Genomic DNA, 14,611 nt, shown 5'->3' on the forward strand with positions numbered 1-14,611 from the left:
CAACTATGGCTGTTCCATTACCACAACTATGGCTGTTCCATTATCACAACTATGGCTGTTCCATTACCACAACTATGGCTGTTCCATTACCACAACTATGGCTGTTCCATTATCACAACTATGGCTGTTCCACTACAACCATTACCACAACCATGGCTGTTCCATTATCACAACTATGGCTGTTCCATTACCACAACTATGGCTGTTCCATTATCACAACTATGGCTGTTCCATTACCACAACTATGGCTCTTCCATTATCACAACTATGGCTGTTCCATTACCACAACTATGGCTGTTCCATTATCACAACTATGGCTGTTCCATTATCACAACTATGGCTGTTCCATTACCACAACTATGGCTGTTCCATTACCACAACTATGCTGTTCCATTACCACAACTATGGCTGTTCCATTACCACAACTATGGCTGTTCCACTACAACCATTACCACAACCATGGCTGGTCCATTACCACAACTATGGCTGTTCCATTACCACAACTATGGCTGTTCCATTACCACAACTATGGCTGTTCCATTACCACAACTATGGCTGTTCCATTACCACAACTATGGCTGTTCCATTATCACAACTATGGCTGTTCCATTACCACAACTATGGCTGTTCCATTATCACAACTATGGCTGTTCCACTACAACCATTACCACAACCATGGCTGTTCCATTATCACAACTATGGCTGTTCCATTACCACAACTATGGCTGTTCCATTACCACAACTATGGCTGTTCCATTATCACAACTATGGCTGTTCCACTACAACCATTACCACAACCGTGGCTGTTCCATTATCACAACTATGACTGTTCCATTACCACAACTATGGCTGTTCCATTACCACAACTATGGCTGTTCCTTTACCACAACTATGGCTGTTCCATTATCACAACTATGGCTGTTCCATTACCACAACTATGGCTCTTCCATTATCACAACTATGGCTGTTCAATTACCACAACTATGGCTGTTCCATTATCACAACTATGGCTGTTCCATTACCACAACTATGGCTGTTCCATTACCACAACTATGGCTGTTCCACTACAACCATTACCACAACTATGGCTGGTCCATTACCACAACTATGGCTGTTCCATTACCACAACTATGGCTGTTCCATTATCACAACTATGGCTGTTCCATTACCACAACTATGGCTGTTCCATTATCACAACTATGGCTGTTCCATTATCACAACTATGGCTGTTCCACTACAACCATTACCACAACCATGGCTGTTCCATTATCACAACTATGGCTGTTCCATTACCACAACTATGGCTGTTCCATTACCACAACTATGGCTGTTCCATTACCACAACTATGGCTGTTCCATTATCACAACTATGGCTGTTCCATTATCACAACTATGGCTGTTCCATTATCACAACTATGGCTGTTCCATTATCACAACCATGGCTGTTCCACTACAATCATTAACACAACTATGGCTGTTCCATTACCACAACTATGGCTGTTCCACTACAATCATTACCACAACTATGGCTGTTCCATTACACAACTATGGCGGTTCCATTATCACAACTACGGCTGTTCCACTACAACCATGACCACAACCATGGCTGTTCCATTATCACAACTATGGCTGTTCCATTACCACAACTATGGCTGTTCCATTACCACAACTAAGGCTGTTCCATTATCACAACTCTGGCTGTTCCATTATCACAACTATGGCTGTTCCATTACCACAACCATGGCTGTTCCACTACAATCATTACCACAACTATGGCTGTTCCATTACCACAACTATGGCTGTTCCATTACCACAACTATGGCTGTTCCATTACCACAACTATGGCTGGTCCATTACCACAACCATGGCTGTTCCATTACCACAACTATGGCTGTTCCATTATCACAACTATGGCTGTTCCATTATCACAACTATGGCTGTTCCATTATCACAACTATGGCTGTTCCATTATCACAACTACGGCTGTTCCACTACAACCATTACCACAACCATGGCTGTTCCATTATCACAACTATGGCTGTTCCATTACCACAACTATGGCTTTTCCATTACCACAACTATGGCTGTTCCATTACCACAACTATGGCTGTTCCATTATCACAACTCTGGCTGTTCCATTATCACAACTATGGCTGTTCCATTACCACAACCATGGCTGTTCCACTACAATCATTACCACAACTATGGCTGTTCCATTACCACAACTATGGCTGTTCCACTACAATCATTACCACAACTATGGCTGTTCCATTACCACAACTATGGCTGTTCCATTATCACAACTATGGCTGTTCCATTATCACAACTATGGCTGCTCCATTATCACAACCATGGCTGTTCCACTACAATCATTACCACAACTATGGCTGTTCCATTACCACAATATGGCTGTTCCATTACCACAACCATGGCTGTTCCATTACAATCATTACCACAACTATGGCTGTTCCATTATCACAACTATGGCTGTTCCATTATCACAACTATGGCTGTTCCATTACCACAACTATGGCTGTTCCATTATCACAACTATGGCTGTTCCATTATCACAACTACGGCTGTTCCACTACAACCATTACCACAACCATGGCTGTTCCATTATCACAACTATGGCTGTTCCATTACCACAACTATGGCTTTTCCATTACCACAACTATGGCTGTTCCATTACCACAACTATGGCTGTTCCATTATCACAACTCTGGCTGTTCCATTATCACAACTATGGCTGTTCCATTACCACAACCATGGCTGTTCCACTACAATCATTACCACAACTATGGCTGTTCCATTACCACAACTATGGCTGTTCCACTACAATCATTACCACAACTATGGCTGTTCCATTACCACAACTATGGCTGTTCCATTATCACAACTATGGCTGTTCCATTATCACAACTATGGCTGCTCCATTATCACAACCATGGCTGTTCCACTACAATCATTACCACAACTATGGCTGTTCCATTACCACAATATGGCTGTTCCATTACCACAACCATGGCTGTTCCATTACAATCATTACCACAACTATGGCTGTTCCATTATCACAACTATGGCTGTTCCATTATCACAACTATGGCTGTTCCATTATCACAACCATGGCTGTTCCACTACAATCATTACCACAACTATGGCTGTTCCATTACCACAACTATGGCTGTTCCATTACCACAACTATGGCTGTTCCATTATCACAACTATGGCTGTTCCATTATCACAACTATGGCTGTTCCATTATCACAACTATGGCTGTTCCATTATCACAACTATGGCTGTTCCATTATCACAACTATGGCTGTTCCATTATCACACCTATGGCTGTTCCATTACCACAACCATGGCTGTTCCATTATCACAACTATGGCTGTTCCATTATCACAACTATGGCTGTTCCATTACCACAACTATGGCTGTTCCATTACAACCATTACCACAACTATGGCTGTTCCATTACAACCATTACCACAACTATGGCTGTTCCACTACAACCATTACCACAACCATGGCTGTTCCACTACAACCATTATCACAACGATGGCTGTTCCACTACAACCATTACCACAACTATAGCTGTTCCATTATCACAACTACGGCTGTTCCACTACAACCATTACCACAACCATGGCTGTTCCATTATCACAACTATGGCTGTTCCATTACCACAACTATGGCTGTTCCATTACCACAACTATGGCTGTTCCATTACCACAACTATGGCTGTTCCATTATCACAACTATGGCTGTTTCATTGCCACAACTATGGCTGTTCCACTACAACCATTACCACAACCATGGCTGTTCCATTACCACAACTATGGCTGTTCCATTACCACAACCATGGCTGTTCCATTACCACAACCATGGCTGTTACATTATCACAACTATGGCTGTTCCATTACCACAACCATGGCTGTTCCATTATCACAACTATGGCTGTTCCATTATCACAACTATGGCTGTTCCATTATCACAACCATGGCTGTTCCACTACAACCATTATCACAACTATGGCTGTTCCATTATCATAACTATGGTTGTTCCAATACAAACAATACCACAACTATGGCTGTTCCACTACAACCATTACCACATCTATGGCTGTTCCACTACAACCATTATCACAACTATGGCTGTTCCATTATCACAACTATGGCTGTTCCAATACAACCATTATCACAACTATGGCTGTTCCATTACCACAACTATGTCTGTTCCATTACAACCATTACCACAACTATGGCTGTTCCATTACAACCATTACCACAACTATGGCTGTTCCACTACAACCATTACCACAACCATGGCTGTTCCACTACAACCATTATCACAACGATGGCTGTTCCACTACAACCATTACCACAACTATGGCTGTTCCACTACAACCATTACCACAACTATGGCTGTTCCATTATCACAACTATGGCTGTTCCACTACAACCATTACCAGAACTATAGCTGTTCCACTACAACCATTATCACAACTATAGCTGTTCCACTACAACCATTACCACAACTATGGCTGTTCCACTACAACCATTACCACAACTATGGCTGTTCCACTACAACCATTACCACAACTATGGCTGTTCCACTACAACCATTACCACAACTATGGCTGTTCCACTACAACCATTACCACAACTATGGCTGTTCCACAACAACCATTACCACAACCATGGCTGTTCCACTACATCCATTATCACAACTCTGGCTGTTACATTATCACAACTATGGCTGTTCCATTACCACAACCATGGCTGTTCCACTACAATCATTACCACAACTATGGCTGTTCCATTACCACAACTATGGCTGTTCCATTACCACAACTATGGCTGTTCCATTACCACAACTATGGCTGTTCCTTTACCACAACTTTGGCTGTTCCATTACCACAACTATGGCTGTTCCATTATCACAACTATGGCTGTTCCATTATCACAACTATGGCTGTTCCATTACCACAACTATGGCTGTTCCATTATCACAACTATGGCTGTTCCATTATCACAACTACGGCTGTTCCACTACAACCATTACCACAACCATGGCTGTTCCATTATCACAACTATGGCAGTTCCATTACCACAACTATGGCTGTTCCATTACCACAACTATGGCTGTTCCATTATCACAACTATGGCTGTTCCATTATCACAACTATGGCTGTTCCATTACCACAACCATGGCTGTTCCACTACAATCATTACCACAACTATGGCTGTTCCATTACCACAACTACGGCTGTTCCACTACAACCATTACCACAACCATGGCTGTTCCATTATCACAACTATGGCAGTTCCATTACCACAACTATGGCTGTTCCATTACCACAACTATGGCTGTTCCATTACCACAACTATGGCTGTTCCATTATCACAACTATGGCTGTTCCATTATCACAACTATGGCTGCTCCATTATCACAACCATGGCTGTTCCACTACAATCATTACCACAACTATGGCTGTTCCATTACCACAATATGGCTGTTCCATTACCACAACCATGGCTGTTCCATTACAATCATTACCACAACTATGGCTGTTCCATTATCACAACTATGGCTGTTCCATTATCACAACCATGGCTGTTCCACTACAATCATTACCACAACTATGGCTGTTCCATTACCACAACTATGGCTGTTCCATTAACACAACTATGGCTGTTCCATTACCACAACTTTGGCTGTTCCATTATCACAACTATGGCTGTTCCATTATCACAACTATGGCTGTTCCATTATCACAACTATGGCTGTTCCATTATCACAACTATGGCTGTTCCATTATCACACCTATGGCTGTTCCATTACCACAACCATGGCTGTTCCATTATCACAACTATGGCTGTTCCATTATCACAACTATGGCTGTTCCATTATCACAACTATGGCTGTTCCATTACCACAACCATGGCTGTTCCATTATCACAACTATGGCTGTTCCATTATCACAACTATGGCTGTTCCATTATCACAACTATGGCTGTTCCATTATCACAACTATGGCTGTTCCATTACCACAACTATGGCTGTTCCATTATCACAACTATGGCTGTTCCATTATCACAACCATGGCTGTTCCACTACAATCATTACCACAACTATGGCTGTTCCATTACCACAACTATGGCTGTTCCATTAACACAACTATGGCTGTTCCATTACCACAACTATGGCTGTTCCATTATCACAACTATGGCTGTTCCATTATCACAACTATGGCTGTTCCATTATCACAACTATGGCTGTTCCACTACAACCATTACCACAACTATGGCTGTTCCACTACAACCATTACCACAACTATGGCAGTTCCATTATCACAACTATGGCTGTTCCACTACAACCATTACCAGAACTATAGCTGTTCCACTACAACCATTATCACAACTATAGCTGTTCCACTACAACCATTACCACAACTATGGCTGTTCCACTACAACCATTACCACAACTATGGCTGTTCCACTACAACCATTACCACAACTATGGCTGTTCCACTACACAACCATTACCACAACTATGGCTGTTCCATTTACCACAACTATGGCTGTTCCACAACAACCATTACCACAACTATGGCTGTTCCATTACAACCATTATCACAACGATGGCTGTTCCACTACAACCATTACCACAACTATGGCTGTTCCACTACCACAACCATTACCACAACTATGGCTGTTCCATTATCACAACTATGGCTGTTCCACTACAACCATTACCAGAACTATAGCTGTTCCACTACAACCATTATCACAACTATAGCTGTTCCACTACAACCATTACCACAACTATGGCTGTTCCACTACAACCATTACCACAACCATGGCTGTTCCACTACAACCATTATCACAACGATGGCTGTTCCACTACAACCATTACCACAACTATGGCTGTTCCACTACAACCATTACCACAACTATGGCAGTTCCATTATCACAACTATGGCTGTTCCACTACAACCATTACCAGAACTATAGCTGTTCCACTACAACCATTATCACAACTATAGCTGTTCCACTACAACCATTACCACAACTATGGCTGTTCCACTACAACCATTACCACAACTATGGCTGTTCCACTACAACCATTACCACAACTATGGCTGTTCCACTACAACCATTACCACAACTATGGCTGTTCCACTACAACCATTACCACAACTATGGCTGTTCCACAACAACCATTACCACAACCATGGCTGTTCCACTACAACCATTATCACAACGATGGCTGTTCCACTACAACCATTACCACAACTATGGCTGTTCCACTACAACCATTACCACAACTATGGCTGTTCCATTATCACAACTATGGCTGTTCCACTACAACCATTACCAGAACTATAGCTGTTCCACTACAACCATTATCACAACTATAGCTGTTCCACTACAACCATTACCACAACTATGGCTGTTCCACTACAACCATTACCACAACTATGGCTGTTCCACTACTACCATTACCACAACTATGGCTGTTCCACTACAACCATTACCACAACTATGGCTGTTCCACTACAACCATTACCACAACTATGGCTGTTCCACAACAACCATTACCACAACCATGGCTGTTCCACTACAACCATTATCACAACGATGGCTGTTCCACTACAACCATTACCACAACTATGGCTGTTCCACTACAACCATTACCACAACTATGGCTGTTCCATTATCACAACTATGGCTGTTCCACTACAACCATTACCAGAACTATAGCTGTTCCACTACAACCATTATCACAACTATAGCTGTTCCACTACAACCATTACCACAACTATGGCTGTTCCACTACAACCATTACCACAACTATGGCTGTTCCACTACAACCATTACCACAACTATGGCTGTTCCACTACAACCATTACCACAACTATGTGTTCTCAGTCAACTTACCTGGTAAAATAATGCATATAAAATTTAAAATTTAAAAAATGTCTGTTCCACTACAACCAAAAATTGTAGATATAGAGAACACACACACACATTGACAGACAGTATGCTGTGTATAATTTGTGTGTGTGTGTGTTCGTGTTCTCTGGTATATCTGGCAGAGTAAGGAGGCTGGTGCCCACCTGGGGTAGAATGAGGGAAGGTAGGGTGTGCTGAGGGGTGTTTGGCAGGTGTGTGTGTATTAATTAGTTGCTGTTATTTCTCTCAGTGGGAAGTTGGAGGTAGTGTATCTTCTTGTTGTTCAGTAGAGTAGAGAGATGTGATCAGTCGAGAGAGAGATGTGATCAGTAGAGTTAGAGAGATGTGATCAGTCGAGAGAGATATGTGATCAGTAGAGAGAGATGTGATCAGTAGAGTAGAGAGATGTGATCAGTAGAGTTAGAGAGATGTGATCAGTCGAGAGAGAGATGTGATCAGTAGAGAGAGATGTGATCAGTAGAGTTCGAGAGATGTGATCAGTAGAGTAGAGAGATGTGATCAGTAGAGTAGAGAGATGTGATCAGTCGAGAGAGAGATGTGATCAGTAGAGAGAGATGTGATCAGTAGAGTTAGAGAGATGTGATCAGTAGAGTAGAGAGATTTGATCAGTATAGTAGAGAGATGTGATCAGTAGAGTAGAGAGATGTGATCAGTAAAGAGAGAGAGAGATGTGATCAGTAGAGTAAGATAGATGTGATCAGTAGAGAGAGAGAGAGATGTGATCAGTAGAGTTAGAGAGAGATGTGATCAGTAGAGTTAGAGAGATGTGATCCGCAGAGAGAGAGAGATGTGATCAGTAGAGTTCGAGAGATGTGATCAGTGGAGTAGAGAGATGTGATCAGTAGAGTAGAGAGATGTGATCAGTCGAGAGAGAGATGTGATCAGTAGAGAGAGATGTGATCAGTAGAGTAGAGAGATGTGATCAGTAGAGTTAGAGAGATGTGATCAGTAGAGTAGAGAGATGTGATCAGTAGAGTAGAGAGATGTTATCAGCAGAGAGAGAGATGTGATCAGTAGAGAGAGAGATGTGCTCAGTAGAGAGAGAGATGTGATCAGTAGAGTAAGAGAGATGTGATCAGTAGACAGAGAGAGATGTGATCAGTAGAGTTTGAGAGAGATGTGATCAGTAGAGAGAGAGAGATGTGATCAGCAGAGTTAGAGAGATGTGATCAGTAGAGTTAGAGAGATGTGATCAGCAGAGAGAGAGATGTGATCAGCAGAGAGAGAGATGTGGTCAGTAGAGAGAGATGTGATCAGTAGGTTCAGAGAGATGTGATCAGTAGAGAGAGAGATGTGATCAGTAGAGTTAGAGATATGTGATCAGTAGAGTAGAGAGATGTGATCAGTAGAGAGAGAGAGAGATGTGATCATTAGATTTAGAGAGATGTGATCAGTAGAGTTAGAGAGATGTGATCAGTAGAGAGAGAGCTGTGATCAGCAGAGAGAGAGATGTGATCAGCAGAGAGAGAGATGTGATCAGTCAGAGAGATGTGATCAGCAGAGAGAGATGTGATTAGTAAAGAGATGTGATCGGTAGAGAGGTGTGATCAGTAGAGTCAGAGAGATGTGATCAGTAGAGGGAGAGATGTGATCAGTAGAGAGAGAGAGATGTGATCAGTAGAGAGAGAGATGTGATCAGTAGAGCGAGAGAGAGATGTGATCAGTAGAGTTAGAGAGATGTGATCAGTAGAGAGAGAGATGTGATCAGCAGAGAGAGAGATGTGATCAGCAGAGAGAGAGATGTGATCAGCAGAGAGAGAGATGTGATCAGCAGAGAGAGAGATGTGATTAGTAGAGAGAGAGATGTGATCGGTAGAGAGGTGTGATCAGTAGAGTCAGAGAGATGTGATCAGTAGAGGGAGAGATGTGATCAGTAGAGAGAGAGAGATGTGATCAGTAGAGCGAGAGAGATGTGATCAGTAGAGCGAGAGAGATGTGATCAGTAGAGAGAGAGAGATGTGATCAGTAGAGTTAGAGAGATGTGATCAGTAGACAGAGAGAGGTGTTATCAGCAGAGTTCGAGAGATGTGATCAGTAGAGAGAGATAGAGATGTGATCAGTAGAGAGAGAGATGTGATCCGTAGAGTTAGAGAGATGTGATCAGTAGAGAGATGTGATCAGCAGAGAGAGAGATGTGATCAGTAGAGAGAGATGTGATCAGTAGAGAGAGATGTGATCAGTAGTTAGAGAGATGTGATCAGTAGAGAGAGATGTGATCAGTAGAGAGATGTGATCAGCAGAGAGAGATGTGATCAGTAGAGTTAGAGAGATGTGATCAGTAGAGTTAGAGAGATGTGATCAGTAGAGAGAGATGTGATCAGTAGAGTTAGAGAGATGTGATCAGAAGAGAGATGTGATCAGCAGAGAGAGATGTGATCAGTAGAGAGAGAGATGTGATCAGCAGAGTTAGAGAGAAGTGATCAGTAGAGAGAGAGAGAGATGTGATCAGTAGAGAGATGTGATCAGTAGAGAGAGAGATGTGATCAGTAGAGTTAGAGAGATGTGATCAGTAGAGTTAGAGAGATGTGATCAGAAGAGAGATGTGATCAGCAGAGAGAGAGATGTGATCAGCAGAGTTAGAGAGAAGTGATCAGTAGAGAGAGAGAGAGATGTGATCAGTAGAGTGGACATTAGCAGGCTTGGATGGGCTGATTGATTTCTGATTAAGAGACGCTGTCTCTACTTTTATGGACTGACATAATGAAATAATGATGCATTGATGAGGTATTGTGTGTTCATTATTCGTCATGCATTGATGAGGTAATGTGTTTATTATTCATCATGCATTGATGAGGTAATGTGTATTTATTATTCGTCATGCATTGATGAGGTAATGTGAATTTATTATTCGTCATGCATTGATGAGGTAATGTGAGTTTATTATTCATCATGCATTGATGAGGTAATGTGAATTTATTATTCGTCATGCATTGATGAGGTAATGTGAATTTATTATTCATCATGCATTGATGAGGTAATGTGAATTTATTATTCATCATGCATTGATGAGGTAATGTGAATTTATTATTCGTCATGCATTGATGAGGTAATGTGAATTTATTATTCATCATGCATTGATGAGGTAATGTGTATTTATTATTCGTCATGCATTGATGAGGTAATGTGAATTTATTATTCGTCATGCATTGATGAGGTAATGTGAGTTTATTATTCATCATGCATTGATGAGGTAATGTAAATGTATTATTCGTCATGCATTGATGAGGTAATGTGTATTTATTATTCATCATGCATTGATGAGGTAATGTGAGTTTATTATTCGTCATGCATTGATGAGGTAATGTGTATTCATTATGCATCATGTACTGGCTGTTTTGTCTCAGTTGCAGCAGCAGACCCAGTCTCAGTGCTGCTGTCTCCTACTGGTGTCTGAGGACAACCACCAGCTCTTTTGTCAGGTACGTCCTTCGTAAAAGATGACATTCCTCCCTGCTAAAATAAAGATTCAATGAATAAATAAATAAAATAATGTCTGTTTTAATGCCACGGCAGTCTGATAACAGGGTATTCCTCCGTTAGAACGGTCCCTAAGGAATCTAACCTCTGACCTCCTCAGGTGGTTGGAGACAAAGTTCTAGAGGAGGAGATCAGCTTCCCTGTGAGTGATGACCCCCTAACTCCTGACTAATGACCCATGTTACTGTCCCTAAACATTTCATTAAAACTAGACTTTGACATGGGGAAATGATGAGGCAAGAGGCTAACAGTGATCATGTATACCTCTTCTTCTAGCTGATGTTTGGGCGCTTTGGGCAGGTAGTGGAGAAGAAGAGATCCATCACACTTCAGGATGTCACGGAGGTGAGTGACCTTGATCCTAGACCGTGAAAAGCATCTTGCCATGTAGATCAATGTGGAGGCAGTCCAGCCAGACTCTCTCTCACTCACTCACTCACTCACTCACTCACTCACTCACTCACTCACTCACTCACCACTCACTCACTGACTGACTGACTGAGTTTCTCAGTTGCAAAAGCAGCAAGGACTTTTCACAAACTGCATTCAGCAAAAGACAGAATTGTGAGAGCGAGCTATGTACTGACCCTCGCTGAGGGTGAATTCATTAAAGAATGTTTAATTGACTCTGCAGCAATACTTTTCCCCGACAAGAAAGAGCTGTTTGAAAATGTTTACCTGTCAAGATGAACACAGGTAAAGGATTTCACCTGTTTCTCCTTGGCCCTGAATCAGAGCAGAGATGAACACAGGTAAAGGATTTCACCTGTTTCTCCTTGACCCTGAATGAGAGCAGAGATGAACACAGGTAAAGGATTTCACCTGTTTCTCCTTGACCCTGAATGAGAGCAGAGATGAACACAGGTAAAGGATTGCACCTGTTTCTCCTTGGCCCTGAATGAGAGCAGAGATGAATACTGACACGGCGTGTTGAGGACATCGTAAGGTAAAGGATTTCACCTGTTTCTCCTTGACCCTGAATGAGAGCAGAGATGAACACAGGTAAAGGATTTCACCTGTTTCTCCTTGACCCTGAATGAGAGCAGAGATGAACACAGGTAAAGGATTTCACCTGTTTCTCCTTGACCCTGAATGAGAGCAGAGATGAACACAGGTAAAGGATTTCACCTGTTTCTCCTTGGCCCTGAATGAGAGCAGAGATGCACGTGACACGGCACAGTTGTTGATATTCTTACGAGGTCATAACCCCAGACCTTGAAATGACAGAGGAGCTTCAGTGCAGTCAATGAAGAGCACAACCACAGGGAAATGTTTATTGGAGGAGATTAATAAGTGTGTGGCAAAGCTGGGACTGGGTTTTGAAAAGTTATCCAGTGTGACCACTGATGGTCCCCAAACTTGACAGGAGAAAACATTGGCCTTTTGAAATGCAAACAAGATCAAGTAGCTGAGCTGAACCGAGATCTGAAAAATATTTTCCTGCATTGCATTATTCATCAGGAGGTGCTCTGGAAATGTGTTCTGGAAATGAGCCATTTTATGGATACATCCACTAAAGTGGTAAACTTCATAAGAGCAAAATGTTTAAACCACAGACAGCTTGTCTCACTGTTGGAAGAGACAGAGTCGGGTCATGTAGATCTCCCCTACCAGAACAAAAGTGAGATGGCCGAGTTTGTGGAAGGTGCTTAAAAGGGTGTGGGACCTGAAGTCGGAGATTAGATGTAAATTAGATGTAAACCTCATATCTGAGGCTGTTATATGAACATAATGTGGCCGCACCGTCTCCCATGAGCCCCACAAAATTGCACCAAACGGACCAGTTCGTAGCTGGATTCTTCACCGATCTTTTACACCTTCTCCGGAACATAAACGTTGTTCGGACCTCAAGTTCTGTGAGGTGGAAGAAATTCCTTTGTTCTCTCTATGAAAATTCACTCTGTCTCTATACTGTGGCCATGAGGAGATCATCTCCTCCAGGAATTGATGACCTCTCTCTGACCACAGCAGCCTGTGTGTAGGAGACAGGGAGAGGGGGATGGGGCTTTGCTGTACCCAAAGAGGGCAACGTCATGACACCAGCGGGAGAAGTTTACATCACTGCTGCGTGCTTTGAACGGTGACTTTTCTCGATGTTTTGAGGATTTCAAAGTGTTGGAAAATGACATGCTGTTGGTTTCCTCTCCTTTCACCTTCAATATGGATAACGCTTCTACTGACCTGCAACTTGAGCTTATCGATCTTCAGTCTGGTGCAGTGATTGGAGAACTATTCAAAACAACGTCACTGACGAGGTTCTACGCATCTCTCGATGAACAAAACATTCCGAAGATTAGCAGTCATGCTCAGAAGATGTTTGTACAGTTTGGGTCAAACTGTGTACTGTATGTGAACAGACATTTTCAGTGATGAAATATAACAAGTCAAGTCACAGATCATCTCTTACTGACTCTCACCTCTCAGCAATCCTGCGCATAGTCGACATCAGAAACTATACCTGACTTTACTGCTCTAGTCAATGCCCATCAGAGACTTCACTCCTCACACTGATTGAATAGTTTAAATGTAATGTTGAGCTCTTTCTCTTTCTTGTATTTATGTACAACCCGTTAACAAGACTTCTGTCCATGGTGTTGAATGATCAGTGTTCTTTTCCCTCCATGTAGTTCATTGTTTCATAATGAAAATACCTCCCAAAAGGAGAACACGGATGTGGTTTATTTCTGTGCATTTAAAAAAAGTAAAATAAGTAGCCTATCAGGACGTGATTTACAGTAGATATATCTGTCAACACAGTCATATGATGTATAATCCTGTAATATGATTCTGGACCGCGATGGCAAAAAATATATTCTAATGTGGCCCTCCATGGAAATAATTGCCCAGGCCTGCTTTAGATGGTGGTGTATATGAGGCTGGGTCTAGTCAGGTTATAGATGGTGGTGTAGATGAGGCTGGGTCTAGTCAGGTTATAGATGGTCGTGTAGATGAGGCTGGGTCTAGTCAGGTTATAGATGGTGGTGTAGATGAGGCAGGGCCTAGTCAGGTTATAGATGGTGGTGTAGATGAGGCTGGGTCTAGTCAGGTTATGGATGGTGGTGTAGATGAGGCTGGGTCTAGTCAGGTTATAGATGGTGGTGTAGATGAGGCTGGGTCTAGTCAGGTTAAAGATGGTGGTGTAGATGAGGCTG

At 42.2% G+C, this 14,611-nt stretch overlaps 1 protein-coding gene across 1 annotated transcript in view; it reads left to right on the forward strand.

The window, feature by feature from the left end:
• The window catches only part of LOC115126401 (cGMP-dependent 3',5'-cyclic phosphodiesterase-like), a 233,582-nt gene that overhangs the window by 170,330 nt on the left and 48,641 nt on the right, over window positions 1-14,611 (forward strand). The window contains exons 10-12 of the mRNA XM_065027226.1: window positions 11,327-11,401; window positions 11,560-11,601; window positions 11,736-11,804. Coding sequence (XP_064883298.1) covers window positions 11,327-11,401; window positions 11,560-11,601; window positions 11,736-11,804 — 186 coding nt within the window. The remainder of the gene's footprint in view (window positions 1-11,326; window positions 11,402-11,559; window positions 11,602-11,735; window positions 11,805-14,611) is intronic.

Source organism: Oncorhynchus nerka, linkage group LG14, assembly GCF_034236695.1.
Source record: "Oncorhynchus nerka isolate Pitt River linkage group LG14, Oner_Uvic_2.0, whole genome shotgun sequence".
NCBI classification, from domain to species: domain Eukaryota; kingdom Metazoa; phylum Chordata; class Actinopteri; order Salmoniformes; family Salmonidae; genus Oncorhynchus; species Oncorhynchus nerka.